Source organism: Littorina saxatilis, linkage group LG1, assembly GCF_037325665.1.
Source record: "Littorina saxatilis isolate snail1 linkage group LG1, US_GU_Lsax_2.0, whole genome shotgun sequence".
Lineage (NCBI taxonomy): Eukaryota > Metazoa > Mollusca > Gastropoda > Littorinimorpha > Littorinidae > Littorina > Littorina saxatilis.
In genome coordinates this window covers 10,305,037-10,329,526 of record NC_090245.1, presented here as the reverse complement: position 1 = coordinate 10,329,526, position 24,490 = coordinate 10,305,037, and the positions used below count along the sequence as shown (strand labels likewise).

At 46.2% G+C, this 24,490-nt stretch overlaps 1 protein-coding gene across 3 annotated transcripts in view; it reads left to right on the top strand.

Annotated features, from left to right (window-relative positions):
- The window catches only part of LOC138961191 (zinc finger CCCH domain-containing protein 18-like), a 45,758-nt gene that overhangs the window by 6,120 nt on the left and 15,148 nt on the right, over nucleotides 1-24,490 (top strand). The window contains exons 6-16 of one of the 3 annotated variants that reach the window (XM_070332794.1): nucleotides 2,137-2,226; nucleotides 2,962-3,119; nucleotides 3,568-3,679; nucleotides 5,767-5,855; nucleotides 6,091-6,252; nucleotides 12,581-12,673; nucleotides 13,237-13,293; nucleotides 19,493-19,735; nucleotides 20,648-20,917; nucleotides 22,319-22,578; nucleotides 24,287-24,346. In XM_070332794.1, coding sequence (XP_070188895.1) covers nucleotides 2,137-2,226; nucleotides 2,962-3,119; nucleotides 3,568-3,679; nucleotides 5,767-5,855; nucleotides 6,091-6,252; nucleotides 12,581-12,673; nucleotides 13,237-13,293; nucleotides 19,493-19,735; nucleotides 20,648-20,917; nucleotides 22,319-22,578; nucleotides 24,287-24,346 — 1,594 coding nt within the window. The remainder of the gene's footprint in view (nucleotides 1-2,136; nucleotides 2,227-2,961; nucleotides 3,120-3,567; nucleotides 3,680-5,766; nucleotides 5,856-6,090; nucleotides 6,253-12,580; nucleotides 12,674-13,236; nucleotides 13,294-19,492; nucleotides 19,736-20,647; nucleotides 20,918-22,318; nucleotides 22,579-24,286; nucleotides 24,347-24,490) is intronic. The other 2 variants (XM_070332800.1, XM_070332806.1) reach the window with 2 other exon arrangements.

Here is a 24,490-nt window from a genome sequence, read left to right as displayed (position 1 = left end):
GCAGGTGCGGCAGTTCTCGGGCCTGGTTGACACCAGGATATATTATGACAGTAAGCGTAGAGTGCTGCCCTGTCACGTAGTCTCAAACCAAATTGGAAATCCATAGCATCATCATTATAATCATCCTCATCTCATTAATCATCCAAAATTATAAAATGTCCTTGCTCTTGTGGCCCTTCATGCCCGGAGCTCTCATGGTGACCTTGGTCTCAGTGTTCCTGTTCCATCCTTCCCTGAATAGTACTTCTGCTGTCAGTCAGATCTAGATCTAGCGTCTTCCACTCTTGCACTGTGTCTATGCTTACTGTGTGCGTGTATGTGTGACGGAGTGATTGAGTTTGTGTTACTGTTTGTCGATTTCTTACGGGAGCCTTGAAGGCTTCGCCTCTTGTTTAAAAGTTATTTTTTAACAGAAAGTATTATAAATAATGTTATAACCAAACAAGGTGTAAAACCTATGAATTAGCTGAAATATTGTTAACATTGTACACAGAAATAAGGAGACAGTACAAAGAAAAAAACAAGCAAATCACGCATTCACTCACAGCATCCTGACTCAAATGAAACAAAACTGTAGATCTAACACTCACCAAATGATGTCTAGGTAATCCATATTGAATATAAGTCACATTTTCACAACAAAGTACCAACTGTACACCTATGAACAATTCCAAAAGGATTTGAAGGCTCCAGCCATCCATTGTTATCAGTGCTGCCACGCCCCCATAGCTCCTGCACGATTCCGAGATACATGTTCGTCTAGCAGTATCACCGCCAACCACGTGTAGTTTGCCGACTCGTACTAGCAACAACGGGACTGTTTCTTCCTCACTTTCACTGCTTGTATCGCTTTCGTGAGGCGAAAACGATACGTCCGAATCATGCTCTACGGGATCCTCTAGGTCCAACATCCGAAGAATCTCCTCCCGAGACAAGGCTCGCCTTTGATTCATTTTTTTTCCTCAAAAACGCACACAAATCAGGCGGATTTGCAAATGGCAGAAGGGGACGCCAAGTGTATCAAGGGAAACAACTCAATTTATTTGCAAGCTTCAAAAACCGGGAAGCAATCACGAGTCGTGTACCTTGTATGTCTAATACTAAAATAGTCGCTTCCCGTCCGTGGGCGTTGCAGCGCTATTACTAATATAGTCGCATCCCGTCACGAAAGTGTTAAGACCCCTCCCCTCCTCAATTTAATAAGACTCCCTCTGTTTTAAGACATTGATTTTTCAGACCTTCTTTTTATAGTCGCTGAAAATGTACACCCATTTTAAGAGTCCCTCCTTTTTGACTCACATGCGAAGCAAAAGTGAGTCTATGTACTCACCCGAGTCGTCCGTCCGTCCGTCCGTCCGGAAAACTTTAACGTTGGATATTTCTTGGACACTATTCAGTCTATCAGTACCAAATTTGGCAAGATGGTGTATGATGACAAGGCCCCAAAAAACATACATAGCATCTTGACCTTGCTTCAAGGTCAAGGTCGCAGGGGCCATAAATGTTGTCTAAAAACAGCTATTTTTCACATTTTCTCTGAAGTTTTTGAGATTCAATACCTCACCTATATATGATATATAGGGCAAAGTAAGCCCCATCTTTTGATACCAGTTTGGTTTACCTTGCTTCAAGGTCAAGGTCACAGGAGCTCTTCAAAGTTGGATTGTATACATATTTTGAAGTGACCTTGACCCTGAACTATGGAAGATAACTGTTTCAAACTTAAAAATTATGTGGGGCACATGTTATGCTTTCATCATGAGACACATTTGGTCACATATGATCAAGGTCAAGGTCACTTTGACCCTTATGAAATGTGACCAAAATAAGGTAGTGAACCACTAAAAGTGACCATATCTCATGGTAGAAAGAGCCAATAAGCACCATTGTACTTCCTATGTCTTGAATTAACAGCTTTGTGTTGCATGACCTTGGATGACACCCAAGGTCACATGTATTTTGGTAGGAAAAATGTGTAAAGCAGTTCTTAGTGTATGATGTCATTGCTATGTAAAGGTCAAGGTCAAGCATGTGAGTCGTATGGGCTTTGCCCTTCTTGTTAAGACATAATTTCTGGAGGTCTTAAAATGGGGTTTTCGCTGTACATTTTACAACTTTTTCAACTTTTTCTGGCAGCCCCCTGAAGAGCCCATTGACTTGCCTCCACCACCTGAAGTCCCACCTGCAGAAACCGCCTGGGAAAGAGGTCTTCGTCATGCCAAAGAGGTGAGCCGTCTGGCTTTGCTCTTTTTCTTTGTGTGTGTGTGTGTGTGTGTTTTCTCTATCGACCACCTGCACATTCTGTCATCTTTCTTTCTTCATCTCATTCTCTTTATCTCGCTGCTTGTTGCTGTGGTTCTTTGCATTCTTTGATGTGGGCTTTTGTTTTCACTCTTGACATGTTTTTTTGGTATTCCTGTTCGTTTTCAAGCCTTCACATTTTATGTGGATGGTGTAATATCGTTTGGAGGTATAAGCTCCCTTCAACTCTGCAGACGTATGGCTGATCCTTCTGCAGCTCATTTGTATGGTGATGAAATGGTTCAAATTCTGATAGCTCAAGACTCGCTCTGATGATGGCTTCTAAATTGGTGTAATTGTGATGAGATGGTTCTAATTCTGTTAGCTCAAGACTCGCTCTGATGATGGCTTCTAAATTGGTGTCATTGTGATGAGATGGTTCTAATTCTGTTAGCTCAAGGCTCACTCTGATGATCACTTCTAAATCGGTGTAATTGTGATGAGATGGTTCTAATTCTGTTAGCTCAAGACTCGCTCTGATGATGGCTTCTAAATCGGTGTAATTGTGATGAGATGGTTCTAATTCTGTCAGCTCAAGACTCGCTCTGATGATGGCTTCTAAATCAGTGTAATTGTGATGAGATGGTTCAAATTCTGATAGCTCAAGGCTTGTTGCTCTGATGGTGGCTTCTAATTGTGTACATTGTTTGTTGCGCACAGCAAATAAAGAAGGCCTCCCAACGCAAGGAGCAGGAGTCCAACTTTGAGGAGAAGCGGATGAATCTTTCAGTGGATGAGGATCGGGAGATGAACAAGGAGAACGAGAGGCGGATGGTGGTGCACCCTATCCCCAAAGACCCTTACTACGATCAGGCTGCGTAAGTCATCTTCCAGCATTCAAAATGCAATATTAGTTGATACTGGAAGGTATGTTTGTTTGAACAAAGATGTGCTTCTCAAAGCATCATGTTTCCAGTTCTCAGGATATCCCAGCATAGCCACTCTTTATTTAGCTAAGCTTTTTTTTATTATCTAATGCAGTATTTTGTCATCTTTATTCATTGAAACTTTTGGTTGTTCATAATAATATTTTTACATGTGGCAGGGGTCGCATTGACTTTGTGGTGACTTGTGTAAGTTAATACAAAACAAGACATATTCTAAGCAGTTATGTGGCTCAAATGCATGTGGCGCCTCAAAAATGCAATATTTACTCAACCTTTTGCAATGGCCGCAGCCCCTGGCGTGGTCAACTAAAGTGTTGTGCATCACAAATGTTTAAGTTTTCTCTGGACTGAAATCGTGTTATGTTGGTTTTGCTTGCAGTTACGATGAGGAGGAGTACTACAAACCCCCAGGCCTCAACCCTTGGCGAACTGGTCGCTATGAGAACTTTGAAGTGCGCTACAACAGGGAAATGTCCTACTCACCCTACAGGGTATGCTGATTTCTATCCTCCTACGGTTGATTTGCATGTTTGGTTAACTTTCATCATTACATGCTTGATTTTTAAACTTATGTCTGTGTTCATTCACGCTGGTTTATAGGGTTTGTAATTTCTTGTTGAATATAAAAAAAAACAGCAACACTTGGTCAGAACATAGACATTGAGGACTGTTTGTTTGCATCTTCCTCTGAAACGTTTGTTGTCTTTTGAGTATTGAGATATATATAGTCACTAGAGGAATACCCGGCTTCGCCGGGGTGAATCGCGAGACAGAGACAGACAGCGTGGCGGTTCATCACAATCACCTCTGCAAGCGAAGTCCTGTCAAACGGGATTGAGAATTTTAGAGCTTATTTCTTAGCCCTATATTATCTGTTGTGGCTTCTCAAATGCCAGAACATACAGACAGACAAAAGCCGCTAGACCCCATCACAAACAGAACTCTACAATCAACAGGTTTTTTCCCACACACACACACAAACACACACACAGAGAAGCCGTATATATATAATATGTATATCTATATCTATAAATATATAGAGATAGGTGAGTGTATTTTTTGCGTGGCTATAAATTGATTCGACCTTTTCACTTTGACAGTAAGAACAACTTTACGGGTGCAAGGGAAGCGTTCTGGACAGCGCAGTGACATTCTAAAAATAGTACCTCAGAAACGGGAATTTGGGGTGAACGGCGCGACAGAGACAGACAGCGTGGCGGTTCACCACAATCACCTTTGAAAGGCGAAGTCCTGTCAAACGGGATTGAGAATTTTAGAGCTTATTTCTTAGCCCTATATTATCTGCTGTGGCTTCTCACATGCCAGTACATACAGACAGACAAAAGCCGCTAGACCCCATCACAAACAGAACTCTATAATACATAGGTTTTTGCCTACACACACACACAAACACACACACACACAGAGAAGCCGTATATATATATGCATATCTGTATCTATAAATATATAGAGATAGGTGAGAGTGTATTTTTCGCGTGGCTATAAATTGATTCGACCTTTTCACTTTGACAGTAAGAACAACTTACGGGTGCAAGGGAAGCGTTGTGGACAGCGCAGTGGACAGCGCAGTGACATTCTAAAAATAGTAATAGTAACTTAGAACTGAACGGGAAAGCCACACGAAGGAAGGGAGATAAACGCCAAACACTGGAGAAGATAAGGAAGAGTTACTTATAATGGTGAAATGAACGCAAAAACGAAAATGAGTTCAGCGCTGCGCGCTGAGAGCACGTGTTGAAATATCTCATCGATGATATTGTGTCCGGGGTGTAGCTGAATACGGTGTCCAAATTTGAAAAAGATCCACCGAGAACTTTGGCGTTGTGATGTGGTGTAGCGGCTATGGTGTGTCGGTATGGGGGCCCGGGTAGCTGAGGTGGAACCAAAATAGCTGAGGTGGAACCAAAATCGGTTCCGCGCTGCGCGCTGAGAGCACTTGTTGAAATATCTCATCGATGAGGTTGTGTCCGGGGTCTCTCTGAATAAGCCCACCAAATTTGAAGCAGATCCATCGAGAACCTTGGCCGCGCATCGCGCACAGACACACAGACAGACAGACAGACAGACAGACAGACACTAGTCGTATATATATATAGATTGTAAAGGGGCGGGGATATAGCTCAGTTGGTAGCGCGCTGGATTTGTATTCAGTTGGCCGCTGTCAGCGTGAGTTCGATCCCAGGTTTGGCGGAAATTTATTTCACAGAGTCAACTTTGTGTGCAGACTCTCTTCGGTGTCCGAACCTCCCCCCGTGTACACTACATTGGGTGTGCACGTTAAAGATCCCATGATTGACAAAAGGGTCTTTCCTGGCAAAATTGCTTAGGCACAGTTAATAATTGTCTACCTATACCCGTGTGACTTGGAATAATAGGCCGTGAAAGGTAAATATGCGCCGAAATGGCTGCAATCTACTGGCCGTATAAAATTTCATCTCACACGGCATCACTGCAGAGCGCCTAGAACTGTACCCACGGAATATGCGCGATATAAGACTCATTGATTGATTGATTGATTGATTGATTGATTAAAGAAAAATGTCTTGTCTTGTCTTAGTCACAGGAAAAAGAGTACTACCCACCACCACCACAACCACCACCAGCTGAGCGGTACCCTCGTCACTACAGCCCTCCTCCTGTTGACAAGTATGTCTCTTGCTCATTTTGTCTCTAGTCCAAGTACAGTGTCTAAATTTAGATAACGAAATTTATAGATTTACTCTTTTTTCAGCGTTTTCCTATGATCATTTTTTGGGGGTAGCATCAAAACTCACAGACATGCTAGCTTCAAGTAAACGTAAATGAGGATTATCATCAAGGAACTTAAGGGACAAATCTGATCAAAGTTTATTGTGAAGTGTACACTTTTCTCAATGGTCAGGTTTGGTCGAGACCCTCGCGACAACGAGAGGCCAGAACCGCCGTTCCGCAACAACCGAATGGAGGACGCGCGAGGCAGGTCGCCGCCCCCTCCTCAGGGACCACCGTCCGCCCCCTTTTCCTCCCGTCGCCCAGCTGACGAATGGCACGACCCTTGGCGAAGGTTAGCTGAATTTGGCGCTTTTAACTTTGAAATAATAAAGAAATTAGTTCCCAAGAGCTGTCATTTCTGTTTTATTCAGAGGAAATTTGTATTAAATTACATATCTTATCCCGACTCACATCTAGCATTAACCTCTGGTTTAAGTGCCGGGACGCTGAACTACGCTTCACCCCTTAAGGGGAAGTAACCCTAAAAAAGAACAGCCTAGACCCCGTAAACTGGGTCACAGGTCAAGGCCATACCGTCACGTGACTGAGCACGCGAGACCGCCGCCGCCATATTGGAATACTTCACTCTTTCCTCAGCGGTCCTAGCGCTAGGACGTTGTTCTCTCGAGCTACGCATTTTGGCTTTCAGCCTGCTGCCTGGTTGGCAGTTTTTCTTCACCCCGGTTCTTCTTCACGGTCTCTGCTTCTACGGCTGTATTGGTGAGATCGTTCTTTGTTTGTTTTACTTGAATTTTTGCCTTGTGTCCGTCAACTTTGTTGTTGTTGTTCTACTCTCTGTGAGTTGTTTTCAACATGACGGACAAAGAGAAGATAAAGCCTAATACTCGACAGTTAGTTGCTGATTCTTCCCCTGCTAGCAGTCAGATAAAGATAAACCCAAAGGGACAACGGTTACTCTTGTAAAACCGGTGTCTAATTTTTCGCTTTCGGTTGATATTGTTGTACCAGCAAGCCCTACCATGCCTGTTCTAAAAGAATCTGTAACAGGAGTAGGGCTCGTTCGGCTAAGCCTAAGAAGAGTGATAAGCAAGATTTCTCTTCCCTTTTCTCTTCTTTCTCCTCGCATAGGTATACCATGTTTTCTCAACAGCAGCAACTTGCCGCCGATCTACAGGCTACGCGAGATGAGTTGCGTTCGCTGCCCAAGGGTGTTGGCGATGTTTCTTCACTTTCCCGCATCCGGTTGCCTCCTTCGGCCACAGTCACGTCAGCGGACTTGCGGGCGGGAGAACTGGCGCACGCCAGCTTCGGAGAGATGGTCCCTCGGGACACTGTTGCTTCTGCACAGCAGGCACTCTCCTCAGGTACGTTGGGTTCGCCGGTAGCCAGGCTCTTTGGCGAAAGCGTTCCGCATAGACCGCAACTAGTAGCTCCCCCGCCTCATAGGTCAGGGAGTGAAAGTTCGACATACCTGGGGCAAACGACTCACACGAAGCGGAGCTCATGGGGTGTTGACGCGGGAATGCAATCGATGTTACATGGGTTCGCCGGTAGCCAGGCTCTTTGGCGAAAGCGTTCCGCATAGACCGCAACTAGTAGCTCCCCCGCCTCATAGGTCAGGGAGTGAAAGATCGACATACCCGGGGCATACGACTCATACGAAGCGGAGCTCACGGGATGTTGACGCGGGAATGCAATCGATGTTACATTGATCTGGAGACCAAGGTGCACACGGGCTGTCTATGACTTCCCCCGTCGGTGTACTTGCGTCACCACTTCCGCCTGGGCAGGAAGTTTGGCTCCATGCAGGCTCTGCACCGAAGTTTTACTTCCGGTTTGCAGTCAGCCTCGCTTCCGGTTGATCATGTCCAAGACTCGGCGAGTCACGCGGACTTTTCGTCTCTTACGGAAGTGGAGTCGGAGCTCGACGATCATCTCTCATTCTATGATGACGACGTTGAGTTCCAATTACCGTCAAAGCTGAAGCCAACCTTAGCTATTGCAGCACAGGTCGCTTACAATTTGTTTCTGACGGCGTTTTTTCATAGGCTGGACTTGTCTTACCCCCACTATCAGCGGTGGGTGACTTCCGCCCAGCACCAACAGCAGCTGAAGGTTTTCAGTTCTCTGAGTCTTCTTTAGTTGCTTATGAGCTCTCTAATATTTTAGCAAGCTTTCCAGGCACGGCGAGCTCCCTGACTGTCGGCACGGTGCCTCTCCTCTCTGCTCATGGTCAGGCTCCAGTCGCTGCTAAGCCTTGGCTTGCCACTGTCCGACTTCCACAGGCTAGTGTATCTGCCCTTACGCGCAGGTTTTCACTCAGCCGTCGGCCTCAGAACCTTATTGACACTTTTGCCCCACTGAGTGCAGCCCTTCCGGTCACGCCGTAGCTGTCCACTCTTAGGGAGGACGGTTACCGTCAAGACAGACCTTGTGTCTACACAGAAGGTTCTCTTATTGGTTTGGAAGAGACAGGCAGGTACCCTCTTGATCTTGCCTCTCTCTCTGAGACACTCCTTTGGACACTCTCTCGTTCTATTAGGTCTTCCCTGGATCCGTTTGAGTTCCGGAATGACGCAAGTGTTAAAGACGTTTCGACCTTAGCTAAGGTCAACACTGAGCAGAGGTCTGTCCCGGCACGCCGTTTCTCCCACGCCGTGTTTACACGAGGTCTCTCACTTCCGATTTCGCTTCGGCTGTTTCGGCGAGTGAAGGATCGTACGCATTAGCATCAGTTCGCACCACCACGGTGTTGCGTGTACTTCTGCACTGGAGTTTTTCGGCTACTTCTGGTTCGTCTTCCGGCGTTCCGTGTAATCGTAGCACTTTGTTCTTTCCTGTCCGCAACTTACGACGTCAACCCTTTGGGGTTCTAGGTCGTTGGGGGCAGTGATGCCTTGTATCTTACTTCCTGTTCAGCTTCGCCTGTCTCGGATGATAAGGTTTTGTACGTGATGGCATCTTTTATACAGCTTGCGTCGGTCCCCGCGTCTGACCTTTGGTCTTTCATCGTTGAACAGACTAGTTCTGGTTTTTCGGCCAAACTCAGGGTTACTCTCGATTTGGCAGCTAAATTAATTCCAGGTTTTTTTCTGGAAGACACTTCGTCTTTTGAATCTTTTGACAGGTTGGCTTCCTGGTTTTCGGTATGCCGACCAGTAGTTGCTTTGATTTCTGTTTTTGGCTTTGTTACGTAGTCATTTGCCTACAAGCAGACTGACCTACGGGCACTGCGGCTTTCAGCCGTTTCGTTCATGCCACTCCAGGCTTCGGCCTTTGTGTTTCCCGCACGTTCGGTTGCTGACGTTCAACCAGAATCGCGGCTTCCTCGTACTATCTCCATCTGCTCATGCATGGACTGGAGAGGATAACTTGTGGTCAGTTGGACTTATCGTTTTCTGTTTCGCTGAGCACACAGACCTCTTTTTATCACGAAACTTTTTTGGATTACTACGAGTCTGATCAGCATTCTAGGTAGAAAGCGGATGACAGACTTTGTTTGAGTAGATAGACGGTCATTCACGACAGCTGTCGGCCTTTGAATGCACTCTTTTTTGGCCTCTTTAGGAGGTCGTTCGGACTTTCTTTTAACTTCTTCTGTTTTGGCAAGAAGATTTAAAGTCAGTTTGTGGGCAACAGGACTGCCGGTTTTGGCACTCTTGTTTAACTTACTCGACGGGTATTGACAGTCCAGTTCATAGCCATGGTCTTTCTTTGGCTTTTTCTGTCACAACCCATGAGGGTTATATTATGAGTCCTTGTCTTTCTTAGACTTGGACTCTTAACGCAGGAAGCAGGACTGCGTCATACACTCGGTCTTGCTTGGGTAGTCACGCAAAGCAGGTCATGCACCAGTAGTAGCCTACTTTTGGCTAATCGTTTGGATCAGGCTGGATTCACAGCTTGGTTTTTTGGAGGTGTTTGTCCCTTGAACAAGGGACAAGTGTTTGTCTCTGGTTCATTACGAACATTAGCGTCTACCTCATGGGACTATGGTGCTGTGGTTTACTCAAGCCATAATCCTTTAGTGCTTCACTCCTCGGAGGGTGTTTCACTTGTGGTCATTTGGAACTCTTTGTTCTATTCAGGCGGGAGACGCACAGGTTCGTTTTGTTTTACTCGCTCGCATCGGAAGACATGTCTTGTTGTCTTCCGAACTTTCACAGCTCTCTTTTGAGTTAGGACTGTCTTCCTGGTCTTGCTGATTGCAAGAGATTGTTCACTCTTTTCGTCAGCTACGATCAAGACAGGTCAGTGAGGTTGGCGTTCTTTTCGGTTTCTGGAAGACGTAACTCACGAATCTCTGTATCTGTCTGTTACGCTGTACTTGTAAAACAAGTCATCCAGATGTCTGGCATTGTTGCAGCGAATCTTAAGGTTTTTCACTCGGCTGTTTCACTCAGGTCTCAACAGACTTTATGTGAAAGGGTTATTTATCTAATTTGACCTTATCTGGTGGTTTTTTACTATCATTAGCAATCTATGGGTGGTTGCGACCAAAAAAAAAAAAAAGTTCACGAGGATGCTAAGATGTTCCATGAACTTTTGTTCGGTTGGCGGAAGACGATGTTTCATTTGTCTGGAGAAACATCGTTCAGAACTAGACAAGTCATTTCTCTTTTTACGCCCAGCGTGAAAAGGGCCCTGTCTTCAAGCCTTTTGTCTTTTTGTTTACGTACTTTTTGGGTCTCACGCAAGATATTGGGTATTTTGGACATACTCATTCTTGCATGGCTCATTTTGGAGTGCCAGACCAGTTCTTTGGTTCTTTCGTTTTGGACGGATAGAGTCAAATTTGTGCAAGGAAGCACTGGCTAGATGGGCTTTCACACTCATTAAACAAGCTTATGAGTGTGGCAGTCAATGGGGGGGGGAGCGTTCTGTCCTTCCTCTGAGTTCGCCTAGAACTCATGGGGCCTGAGCTTGGGCTCTTTTATTCAGCGGTTCTGCGATCAGGCAAATCTCGATCGGCCTCACATAGGTGTTTTGGACGTTTTTTAGGACGTCTTTCTTTATTACTTTTGGCGGGTTTTCTAATACCCGCTGGGATGGTAGTGGTTGCTTACCAGTCATGGTTGAAGCAGGCCGGTTTCTTACCAGAAATAAGTGAGTTTCACTGAGAATCTGTTTACTCGTCAGGATGGGACCAACACCTTTCCGGCTTTGGTAGCCGCAGGGCAGGTTCTCTCCAACTTGTAGAGTGAGTTTCTTTCCCACCACCTACATTAGCAATCTGCTAGATGTGAGTCGGGATAAGATATGTAATTTAATCGAAAATTTTAAAAGTAAATTTTGATTTGATTAATATACTTACCCGACTCACATCGTTAATACCCTCCCGCCTACCCCGCTCTAATTTACCCTAAAAATGAATGTTTCGCTTCGTTTCGAGTGAAGTATTCCAATATGGCGGCGGCGGTCTCGCGTGCTCAGTCACGTGACGGTATGGCCTTGACCTGTGACCCAGTTTACGGGGTCTAGGCTGTTCTTTTTTAGGGTTACTTCCCCTTAAGGGGTGAAGCGTAGTTCAGCGTCCCGGCACTTAAACCAGAGGTTAATGCTAGATGTGAGTCGGGTAAGTATATTAATCAAATCAAAATTTACTTTTAAAATTTTCGATTTCTTTTGAGATGTAGGTGTTTTGTATTTGTTATTTTCCTGAGAAAATTTTGTTTTATGGTGTAGTACACATTTGTATTTGAGGGGTTTTCTGAGGAAATGTTTGTTTTATGAAGTACGTGTAGTTACAAGTTTTAAGTCTTGCTGAATTTTTGTTTTTTGTCTGTTCAAATTGTGGATAATGTATTTGGTGCTGGAACCCTCTGAGGCATTTTTTCTGTTTGAAATAGTTTGAGAATAGATTGTGTCATTTTCCAATTTTTCTGAATGTTGTTGAACTAATGACACAGTGATGATAGTGTTGGGTATTTTCCTGACTGTTATTTGTTAGTATAACTCTATAAGTACCCACACCCACAGGAACAGGCCAGGTGGTCCTGGCAGCCCCTGAACCAGTATCTGAACAGGCCAGGTGGTCCTGGCAGCCCCTGAACCAGTATCTGAACAGGCCAGGTGGTCCTGGCAGCCCCTGAACCAGTATCTGAACAGGCCAGGTGGTCCTGGCAGCCCCTGAACCAGTATCTGAACAGGCCAGGTGGTCCTGGCAGCCCCTGAACCAGTATCTGAACAGGCCAGGTGGTCCTGGCAGCCCCTGAACCAGTATCTGAACAGGCCAGGTGGTCCTGGCAGCCCCTGAACCAGTATCTGAACAGGCCAGGTGGTCCTGGCAGCCCCTGAACCAGTATCTGAGGCACACTGTCATCTTGTTACAATAGATGAATTCGCAAAATAGCTGTCGGGTTTGTATGGGTTGTGAAAGAGTGAATGCCCTTGCTTTTTACTCGGACAAACATTGGAGGGGCCAATCACTAGCGAGGTGTGTGTCGGAAATAGGTGTGAAGTTATTTGTTGGAAGAAAAGCAAGAGTATTCACTCTTTCACAACCCATACGAACCTGACAGAGTTATTTCCGAAAATCGTCTATTGTACAGTACGATATGTCAAATGTTCATCTGTTCATAATTTCATCAGAACTTCAGATGGATACTCAGTCAGTCGTAAATGTAAATAAAACTAAACTGTGAAAATGCTGTCCACAGGTCAAAGTCCCCCAAGGCCAACAGAAGAGGTCGCAGTTGGTCCAGAGGTCGAAAGGGTCGGCGCTCTCTCAGCGACTCCACTTTCTCGTCAGAGTAAGTTACCCTGAAGTCTGCTTTTGTTTGCCAGTGATATACTGTTCTGCCTTTCTTTGTCTTCCCATTGTGTGGCACCAAGAGGAGTCAAGGAAGATCATTTCAAAATTCTGAAACAACTAACCCGATATGATATTCGTCCCAAACAATTGACTGAAATCAGCGATGGCAAGATTAGGAAACAGTTAGTTTGTGTGTATCAAAGCTTTAAGGAATGCCTTTGTGAACACTAAGTTTGACAGAATTTCCCAAACTGGCATGTTTACAACACACACAAATCTAAAATGTTTGGTATTCATTTTATAATTTGCTGCAAAATGTGGCCAAGAAATATGAAAAAAGGCTGTCATACAGAGAGAGAAACTTCGCACACATTGAAATATATTCTGCAGGCTGCAAAGAACACTTGTTTACTACAGTGTAAAACTTACAGCTCTTAATCTTCACAGTATTACACTTCACTGCAATTATTTATGTTCATATTTCTTTTGCTGTGACAAGCAAAACTTCTAAGAATGATCCTATCGCACTTTCTCACACAAGCTCGTATTTCTTACTGCCAGCAAAAAGAAAAAGAAAAAACATCAACTACCAGCTCCACCTCATGTGAAGAAAAAGAGGTGAGGTTGCCGTTGACGAGGAACAGTTGAACAATTGGAATGACGTTCTACTTTGTTTGATTGCCGTTGTCAGGAACATGGTTTTGTTGTTTTAATTAATTGGCGTTTAAGACTTTGGCATGCTGTTGCTCGAGTTGTTTGCTGGTTTCTTTGTCGTTCTTTTTTTTTCAGGACTGAGTTTGGGATGGGAATTTGCAGGGTGTGGCTGTTGCCCCTGAAAATGGAGTATGGCTGCCGAAATGTGGGGGCACAAACAGTCTTACATTTTTTCTGCGTTTATGGCTGAAACTCCCACGTGCACTCGTGTATGACCGTTTTTATCCGGCCATTAAATTACATATTATTACCCAACTCACATATAGCAATTAACTCTAGTTCAGTGCTGGTAACGCTGTACGCGTTCCCCTTGGTAACAAGGGAGACCACCCTAAAAAAGAGTGATCCATCCCATAATATCAGACCGATGTCCGGTCCAACATCCGTATGCGTGCGCATACGCCGCCATTTGTATCATTCTCTCTCAGCGGTTCAACTGGGAAGGACGCTCCTGATGTACGCTCCTGCTGTCTTCAGCATTTTGTCATAGTCTTTGGCTTTGGCATCTCCCCTTGGTCGTCGCCTAACTGTTCACCTTTACCTACGCTGTGTGGTGAGATCTTTCCGTTTTGTTATAACTTTAGCGACGTTTTTCGTCGCTCGTTTTGTACTTGTGAAATTTTTCTGAAATTGTTTTTCTTTGAAATTTTTCGTGAGTTCTTTCGCTATGGCGGAGGCTGCGCTTGTTGATAGCGTGAATAGGAAGCCTAGTTCGAGGCAGGTGCCTGACGATTCGCCTCCTAAACGTAGCTCGAGGAGAGAGAAGGGCGCAGGAAAATCCGCGTCTGTTTCTTCTGATTCAACTTCTGTTAAATCTCCCGTGTTAGCAGACGTCAGTTTAACTTCCGGTCAGGCTTGTTTACGTTCTGGCAAGAGTGGTGGTTCGGGCAAAAGATCTTCTTCTTCTGCTTCTGCTTCTGCTTCAACTTCAGATGGCTGCCCTGGGTTAGCGCCAGCTGAAGTTGCGTCTTTATTGTTGACTTTGAGCGCTCAAGTTTCGACACTTGCGTCGGAATTATCTTCCACTAGGGAGGAATTACGTGCGCTTCCGTCGGGTGTTTCTGATGTTCTCTCTTTAGCACAGTTACGGCAGTCTCCTGCAGTTCCGGCTTCGACTTCCGCTAAGCCTTCGGCGACTGTGACTCGGGCGGATGTCCATGCTTCGCAGGATGGGAGTACCAAGTTGGTGTCTCTTCTGAATGTGACACCAGTACAAGGTATGTCTACACCGCTTGCCGGTGTGCGAGCTCAGGGGGCTCTCTCTGGCGATGGATGTCGTGAGAGTTCTTATGAGCAGCGAAAGGACGAACGCCTCCGTACGTCTCTTTATGAGAATATCGGGGACCGTTTTAGTCCTCTTCCGCCCAGGGGGCAGGAAGTGGTCGGTTCTGCCGACGATAAACGGTCTGATGTTCTGCCTCCTGGCTCCGAGCTTGATCTCGAGTCGGAGTGTAGGGCGGAAGACGGGGATGCCTCAGTGGTAGAGGATTCCCAACTGAATTTGCCCGCGAAGCTGTCAGCCGCAGTGGCGCTGGCGGCGGAAACGGCGTTCAGATACTTTCCGGAAGGGGTGGTGAAGGACAAGGCTCAGCTTCACCCACCTCGTTCTGCTTTTGACGATTTCCGGTGTGCACAGGAGCAACGGCCTCGCTTCCGCTTCCGGGAATCGTCAACTATTGCCTATGAGATGGCTAACGTCTTGTGTGGTAAACGCAAACCGGCGGTGCCGTTGTTGGTTCAGCACGGCGAGGCCCCGGAAGACGTTGTCTCTTGGCTGGCTCAGCCTGGGGCTCGGGCTGCTTCCGGTGTTCCGAAGTTCAAGCTTACCCCTTATCCTTTGGATCTGATGGACTCTTTTGCTCTGCCGTCAGGGGCACTTCCGGTGACGCCGGAACTTGCTGCTTTGAGAGAAGACGGGTACAGTAGGGATAGAGTTGTCCCATGTACTGACGGTTCTCTCGCGGCTGTGGAGGAAGTTGGAAGGTCTTTGCTGGAACTCACGTCAGTGTCGGAGTCTCTGCAAAGGTCTTTGTCCAGATCGATTGCCACATCTCTTGATCCTTTTGAATTTCGGTTTGATGCGTCGCCGACAGATGTTTCGACACTGCTGGCTACTCTGGGCAAGGTGACTAGAGAACAGGTTGCTTTGTCTGCCCGGCTGTATACTCACGCAGTTCTTTCAAGGAGGTCAGCCTTCTTGTCGGGGTCCAGATTTCGGGACACCGCGACTGTGGAGAGGCTGAAGGTCTCCCCTTTTGCTGAGGGGTCTCTCTTAGGGCAGGCGTCTTTCGATGCACTCCAGAAAGAGACGCAGGACGCGCGGGATGTAGCGATCGCGCGTTTGGCTTCACAGGGCTTCCAGAAGCCTCAGGGCAAGTCTCAGACTCAGGCGTTTTCTTCTGCTAAGCCTCAGACGTCTTCGTCAGGTGGTGGGAAGGCCCAGAAGCAGTCATTCTCCTCCAGGGGTAGGGGGCGTGGAGCTCCATACCCTAAGAGGGGTCAGTCTTTCGGGGGTTCCAGGGGGTCGGGGCGTAAGCCTCACCCCCAATGAAACTTCCCCGAACAACACATCCCGGTGGCCCCCGCGCTAGTTGTAGCGGGCGGCCCGTCCAGGGCCCTTTCTTCCTGGCTGCAACTGGTGGCCAGCAAGTGGGTCACGGGGATAGTGTGTTCGGGGTTCCGGCTTCTCTGGTCAGGGCAGAAGGCTCCCCTGGTCAGGATAATCCCGCCCTGCAGGGCGCCAAAGGATTTGGTGGCACGGAACGCGGTCCAGGAGGAGGTCTCGGCTCTGCTGCTCAAGGGAGCTATAGAGGAGGTCTTGGACGCGCGGTCCCCGGGGTTTTACGGCAGACTTTTCGTAGTGCCAAAAGCCTCGGGGGCGTGGAGGCCGGTGTTAGATCTTTCTCCTTTGAACAAGTTTCTGAGAGTAATCAAGTTTACCATGGAAACTCCAACCTCGGTTCGGGAGGCCTTACGGCCGGGAGATTGGGCAACGTCGATCGATCTTACAGACGCTTACTTTCACGTCCTCATACATGTCGCGGACAGGAAGTGGCTTCGCTTCCCTTGGGGCGGCAAAGCTTACCAGTTCAGGGCTCTGCCGTTCGGCCTGTCTTTAGCTCCGTGGATTTTCACGATTGTGGTCAGGCAGCTTTGCGCTCTTGTGAGACAGGAAGGCATCCGTCTCAGAGCATACCTGGACGATTGGTTAATCCTTCACCAGAACAGGGGGCTTTGCGAGGCTCATACGCACAGGGTGCTGAGCCGGGCGGCACAGCTGGGTTTCTCTGTCAACCTGACAAAATCCGAGTTGGAACCATCCCAGACGTTTACTTACCTGGGCATGGAATTCGACACACTTCGGTGGTCTGTCCGTCCGTCTCAAAGGCGGATCGACAAACTTCAGGGTCTGATTCGGTCTCTCTACGGAGAGAATCACGCCAGTGCAAGGGTTCTGACTTCGGTTCTGGGTCAGATGGAATCCATGGCTTCCCTCATTCCGTTGGGCAGGGTTCACAAGAGGCCTTTTCAGGCCTCCCTGCAGTCAAGGTGGGATCAGACATCCCAGGACTGGAGTGTTCCGATCGCACTGGGAACTTGGTTTCAGCAGACCACAGGTGTTTGGCTTCTTCCGGATTTGTTCCGGGGTGTTCCCATTGTTCGTCCACCGCCGGAGAGAGAGTTGTTTACGGACGCATCTCTGACGGGGTGGGGTGCTCATCTGGACGAGCACATGGTTTCGGGAGTTTGGGATTGCTCTCAGGCCTCCCTACATATCAATGTACTGGAGTTGGAGGCCGTTTCCCTGGCGCTTCTAGCGTTCAAGCCTTTCCTGGAGGGCAGTCATGTACGTCTTCACACCGACAACATGTCTGTGGCGTCGTATGTGAACAAGCAGGGGGGGACTCGGTCTCACAGTCTTTCCGACATTGCATGTCGCATTCTCAAGTGGTGTCACGCCCAGCACATTCTGTTGTCAGCAGTGTACTTGAAGGGCAGTCTGAACGTCCTTGCAGACACTTTGAGCAGAGGGGACAGGATTGTTCATTCAGAGTGGACTCTCACACACCAGTCTTTGCAGCGGCTTTGGTCGCAGATCGACAAGCCCAAGATAGATCTCTTTGCGACGAGGTTTTCGGCGAGACTTCCTCTCTTTGTGTCCCCCTTCCCGGATCCTCTGGCCTGGAAGGTGAATGCTCTGGAAGTGGATTGGTCAGATCTTCCGGCGTATGCCTTCCCTCCGTTCTGCCTCTTAGGCAAAGTCCTCAGGAAAGTGGACTTGGAGAAACCAGCGCTGGTTCTGGTCGCTCCTCTGTGGCCAAGCCAGCACTGGTTTCCCGACCTACTGCGTCTAGCAGTTCGGCCCCCAATCCCTCTCGCCCTGAAAAGAGGAGATCTCGTGCAGCCTCGGTCAGGCGTTCAGCACGAGAACCCACAGATCCTGGCCCTTCACGCGTGGATTCTGTCCGAAGCGCTTTGCGTAGGGCAGGGGCCTCTTCCCCTACTCTGAGATTCGTTGGACATGCACATAGAAAATCGACTTCTTCGGTTTACTCATCGCACTGGGCCTCTTGGTCTAGGTGGTGCGCGCTTAACGGGGTTAAACCTCTTTCTCCTAGGTCTATTCATGTAGCCAACCATCTGTCTTGGTTGGCTGATCAGGGAGCTTCTCCCTCTTCTTTTAGGGTCCGGAGGTCGGCGATCTCTTCGACCCTCGCGCAATTAGGCCACAAAATTTCGCTCGGAGGGGTTATCGCTAGTGTTATTAAGGGGGCTGCCCTTTTAGCAGCTCGTTCAAAATCGCTTCTCCCTGCATGGGATTTGTTCCTGGTCTTACGTTTCTTAGCCTCGGATGAGTTCGAGCCTCTTTTGTCAGCCACTTTGGCCGATTTGACGCGTAAGACTGTGTTTTTAACGCTTCTCTCTACTTCGAGGAGAGGTAGTGAGGTGCATTCTTTGTCGGGTTTAGACAAGGATATTGCGTTCGAGAAGGATGGTTCCATTTCTCTCAAATTTGTTCCCGGCTTTCTCGCGAAAAACCAGAAACCTGGCCAGCTTTCTCCAATCTTGCGCATTCCACCCTTGAGCAAGATTTTGGCTCCTGGAGATCCCGATATTGCAAATTGTCCTGTGAGAGCTCTCCGATGTTACCTGTCTCGAACTCGGCCTGTTAGGTCAGAAAGTCAAAAGCTTCTTTTCATATCTTTAAACACGGCTAGGTGTAAGGATATAGCGAAGGTGACTCTGGCCAAATGGATCTCCACTCTGATCAAACGAGCATATGCCTGGTGGCTAGTGCAGTCGGGTGATGCTAGGGCAGTGTTGCCTCTCACCGCGGCTAGAACCCATGAGGCGAGAGCCTGGGCATCCTCAGTGGCAGTTCTTCGGTCCGGCAAGCTAGCCGAGGTACTGGAAGCTGCGTATTGGCGCTCTGAGGACGTTTTCGTCAACTTTTACCTCAGAGACGTCGCTTCTGTCAGACAGGATGGAAGCTCCGCGCTGCCTGCCATGGTAGCGGCGGGACAGGTCCTGCGTGCCTAGTTTTGGTAAGTACCCACCACCTATAGTAGCAATCTGCTATATGTGAGTTGGGTAATAATATGTAATTTAATCCAAAATTTTAATAATAAATTTTCATTTAATTAATATACTTACCCAACTCACATCGTTTAAACCCTCCCGCCTCCCCGCTGTGGTGGTATTGGGTTCTAAAAAAGTAGTGAGTTGGGCTTCGTTCGAATGATACAAATGGCGGCGTATGCGCACGCATACGGATGTTGGACCGGACATCGGTCTGATATTATGGGATGGATCACTCTTTTTTAGGGTGGTCTCCCTTGTTACCAAGGGGAACGCGTACAGCGTTACCAGCACTGAACTAGAGTTAATTGCTATATGTGAGTTGGGTAAGTATATTAATTAAATGAAAATTTATTATTAAAATTTTGGACTTAGGCAGCCATACGCCACTTTTGGGGGGAGTCTTTCATTAAAAAGCCCCCTCATAGGAAATTGTAATGAACGTGGGAGTAGTAGCCCATGAACGCACAATTATGGAAAGTGTGTGTGTTAACTGAGGTTGTCAATATCACTGTCTTTTCAGTTCCCGATCTAGGTCAAGGTCATCAGGATCCCATAGCAGCCGGTCAGTTAGCCGTTCTTCAATCAGCTCCAAGTCAAGGTCACCAGAGCCAGCACCCCCTGGTGTGGAGCGTGGCGAGAGGAACGAGAGAAATGACAGGCCAGGAAATGACAGGCCAGGGAATGACAGGCCAGGGAATGACAGGCCAGGAAATGACAGGCCAGGGAATGACAGGAACTATGGGCCGCAGCGAGGACACTACATGTGAGACTTTCTCTGTTTCTTTCACTTAGAATCTTCAAATTTAACGAAATGTGATTTAAGAGTAATTGCCTTGTGTCATTAGGTATTCCAAAGTGATTTTCAAATTTTGAATAACCCATATGAAACTTAGTTAAACAAATAGAGTTTTTCATTCTGAGCACAGGAATAATATTTTGTTTTCGGTGGGCTGGAGAAAAAAAAATTATTATTGTTTTCCGTATTTTTGGACTGAAAATTTTTCGCACATCATTCTTCCGCACGTTCAGACATACCTCAAGCACACAAATCAAATCACATGAGTCCAAAAATGAGTTTATGAATACTTTATATACTTTTCTGATTGATAATGCAAAATACATTGACAGGAAATACATCGTAATAGAGATACAGAGCTACAAAAATGGCACAAAATAGCAAAATAAGCCCTCTGCTACTCCCAACTACTTGGCAAGAGCCCATTTTCTAACTCTTTCATCTCTAAATCATACAATGCATTTTCATTGTAATACATTTTCTAGGAAGAGCAGGATATGATATCTAAGCCTAATTTTTTTCAACTCCATCTGACAACTGGTTAATACGATATCTTTGATCAAAAATGCCAAAAGTGCTGTTTTGTCAAGTCGAGAGAAATGGCGACTAAGTAGTCATTTTTGGTCATGAAAAAGCTGTGATCATGTTGGATACTGAACAGGTGCTTCACACCTGTTTGAAACATGAAGAAAAATAGCTCAATAAAACTACAGTGGATGTTAATAAATCTTGAGGGATCTAGCATGCACCAACATGGGATAAAGAGCAGCTTCTTCATATCTGTCACAAGACAAACTGATGCACTGAATGTCAGCTGTGGATGTGAATACAATTTTCGCACAAGAACACCATCTTTTACTCCTAATTGCTTACCCCCAGGGACGGTCCTCGCAGTGCAGTGTCTGTTCGCGACCAGGGAAGGGGGGGACACTGGAGGCACCCAGACGGGGGGCGAGGGGGCTACAACCACCGCAGGGGCGGTCACCATGGGCACCATGGGCACCAGCGTGGTGGCCAGCACCACCGCCAGAGGCAGTTCAACCAGCAGGACCAACCGCAGGAAAGAGGTTTCCCCCAAGGCTACGGCTACAACAGACCCTCTGGGCGAGGGCGGCCGCATGAGAGGCGCATACCTGCTGATGCCATGAGGTAACACCAGTGATTTTCAGGCTCCTGTGCTGAGGTGCACGAACCAAAAGTTGGTGCAATCTAACCGGGAGAAAAATAAACTCTTGGTCTCATTCGTTGAAATTTCAATTTCAACCAATCCAACACCGCGGCTGGCTCCCGCCCGGTTGGTAACTTTCTCGTGCACCCCGGCCCTGATGCCATTATGTAACACCATTGATTTTCAGGTAGCTTCACATACCATGGGGAACTGAGTTACTAGTGAACCTATATCTTGGGAGTATCATACACTGGAGAGGGACTTTGATACATATAAACTTGGGATTTGGGCTTGTTGTTTTGTTTGTATGTTCTGCTTACATGCAGAAGGCTGGTGAACTTCCATGAAGCTGAGTTTTTTTTTAGAAAGTGATGATTTAATTAGATTTGGGAGCCTGCTCGCAGACTTTGTAGAACTTGGGTAAGGTATAGACAGACCTGGGAACCCATACGATTTCGCCGTATTTTGTACGCATGATTGTCGAGAATACGCTCAGTACGGTCAGTGGGAAAAAAATACGACGAGAAAAATTCCTACACTACTTTTCTTCACAAGCCCATCCTGAAGCCGATCCAGTACTTTGGCACATGATAACGTCACTATATTAGCCGCTGTCGAAAAAAATATAATCGGATTGTGTCAATCAATCGAAACAACCAGGCAAACGAAAGTACAGTATTTGTCGAAATCGGCTCCGAGAATAAACAAGTGAAACAAAGAAGAAAAGTGAAAAAGTTTGAAGAAAAATATCACACACACACAATTTGTAACCAACACATACATGTAGTCCCGCCCGGAATAAGCTTTTTTGGGATGATTTACGACTTTTGCTCACATTTCGAGCAGACGAAAACACAACATGGCGGCTCTCGCTCCTCCAACTATCGCGAGACACAAAAAAACAAAATCTCGTGCGCGCGAGATCCTGATACATCCGGTTTTTCTTTGTACGTTTGTCACGACGACTTGTTGACAAACGAAGAATCGCTAATCGAGCGAAATGAAAATCCGCGGCGACTTCCATTAGGTGAATGCAATTCAAGTTTAGGTAACGTTTTAGCCACATCTTTTTATAAGCCGCAATGCGATTTTAGTCGTGGCTTGTAGTCCGTCAAATACAGTACAGTTTTTGTCAGTAAAAATTGAAAAAAGCATTTGTTTTAAATGTATAGGTAAACTTAATTAACGGTGTGACGGACGCGCATGAGGCATGTTTTAATCATGGATGTGCAAACGCTGTGTGGAGTACGCTCATTTTTTTGAAAATACAGCAAGTTTGTTTGAGAATACTCAAAGTGCAAAACAGGGGTTCCCAGGTCTGAATATAGCTGTAGTTGTTTTGTCCATTTCTGTTCTTTTCATTCCAACCTTTTTCTGCGCAGACCTAAACCCAGGGCACACAGCGCCAGCTCAAGCGGATCCAGTCAGTCACGGTCTGGTTCAGGCTCCTCCAGTTCCTTCTCAAGGTCACGGTCTGGTTCAGCAAGGTCACTCTCAGCTAGTTCGGTCTCTCGTTCTCCATCACACTCAGCAAGCAGCGTTTCATCACGTTCATCGTCTTCTTCGTCTCACTCGTCGGGCAGTGCTGATTCCGACAACCTGTACAGAGACCTGGGTGGACCCTCGCCAAAGAAAAAGACAGGTGAGTGAGAAACAAGTCGGATGCAGAACCTCAAGGAGTTTTGAGAAATCAAATGTTGGTTGATCTCTCAAGAATGAAAAGTACTCCCTTGAATTCGTATGAGTCCAGAGAGTGTTGAAATACTATAACATTACGGAATAAGTTATTTTCTTTCTTTCTTTTCTTTATTTGGTGTTTAACGTCGTTTTCAACCACGAAGGTTATATCGCGACGGGGGAAGGGGGGAGATGGGATAGAGCTACTTGTCAATTGTTTCTTGTTCACAAAAGCACTAATCAAAAATTTGCTCCAGGGGCTTGCAACGTAGTACAATATATGACCTTACTGGGAGAATGCAAGTTTCCAGTACAAAGGACTTAACATTTCTTACATACTGCTTGACTAAAATCTTTACAAAAATTGACTATATTCTATACAAGAAACACTTAACAAGCGTAAAAGGAGAAACAGAATCCGTTTGTCGCCTCATACGACATGCCGGGGAGCATCGGGTAAATTCTTCCCCCTAATCCGCGGGGGGTAATAATCAATCAATCAATGAGGCTTATTTCGCGCATATTCCGTGGGTACAGTTCTAGGTGCTCTGCAGTGATGCCGTGTGAGATGAAATTTTATACGGCCAGTAGATTGCAGCCATGTCGGCGCATATTTACCTTTCACGGCCTTATTCCAAGTCACACGGGTATGGTAGACAATTATTAACTGTGCCTAAGCAAATTTGCCAGGAAAGACCCTTTTGTCAATCGTGGAATCTTTAACGTGCACACCCAATGTAGTATACACGGGGGGTGGTTCGGACACCGAAGAGAGTCTGCACACAAAGTTGACTCTGTGAAATAAATTTCCGCCGAACCTGGGATCGAACTCGCGCTGACAGCGGCCAACTGAATACAAATCCAGCGCGCTACCAACTGAGCTATATCATTAGTCTTGGTACAGTTTGCTCAAATAAAAAACAAAACAAACACAGAACGCTTAAACTGCAAGACATCAATGAGTGGTAGAACCAGTCTCCTAGTGCATCTATAAAAAGCACACATCAAAACAGGAAAACAAAAACCTGGTACAGGTTCACATTTCAACCTTGATCGAGAAGAGAAAAAACATGGTTGTGTGTGCGAGTCAGAGCAGTTTTTAGAATAACTGAAAAGGAAAGGAAGGATGAATACGTTATGTCAGAAAAAAATGGGGAAATTGTTGATATGTTTGGTCAAGATTTGGTATGTATGTGAACAATTGTGAGGTCATAGCTGTTTAACTAACAAAACAAAAACAAACAAAAACAGCACATTTTGCTTTCTGTCTTTCAGAGACATAATGACCAAGAGCTTTCTGTCTTTCAGAGACATAATGACCAAGAGCTTTCTGTCTTTCAGAGACATAATGACCAAGAGCTTTCTGTCTTTCAGAGACATAATGACCAAGAGCTTTCTGTCTTTCAGAGACATAATGACCAAGAGCTTTCTGTCTTTCAGAGACATAATGACCAAGAGCTGAACAAACACTAGGTGGTAAATGAGTAAAATTTCTTTCATTCACAAAAAGTAAACAAAGTAACAAACCTTGGCTTTAATGGACCCCTCACTGACTGGAAATGTGTGTGCATATGTTAAGGGTTGACAAGGAATTGATATTGTGACTATCAGAAAATGCCCCAGCAGTTGAGCAAAACAAGGCGCACATTACATTAATTTTTTTTTGTCGTCAGTCAAACAAAAAGAAAAAGACCCAACAGGAACTATGCCTCACCAAGAAGGCAGGGGCAGAGGTGAGATATACATGCAATGTTCCCTTGAAGGAAATCACTGGTGTTTTTTTCATTTATTAACTGACTTTGTTTTGTGGTTGACTGGTCCTTTTTTGGTCCTTGGCCTTGCTCACTGATTTTTACCCAGGATTCAAAATATTTGGA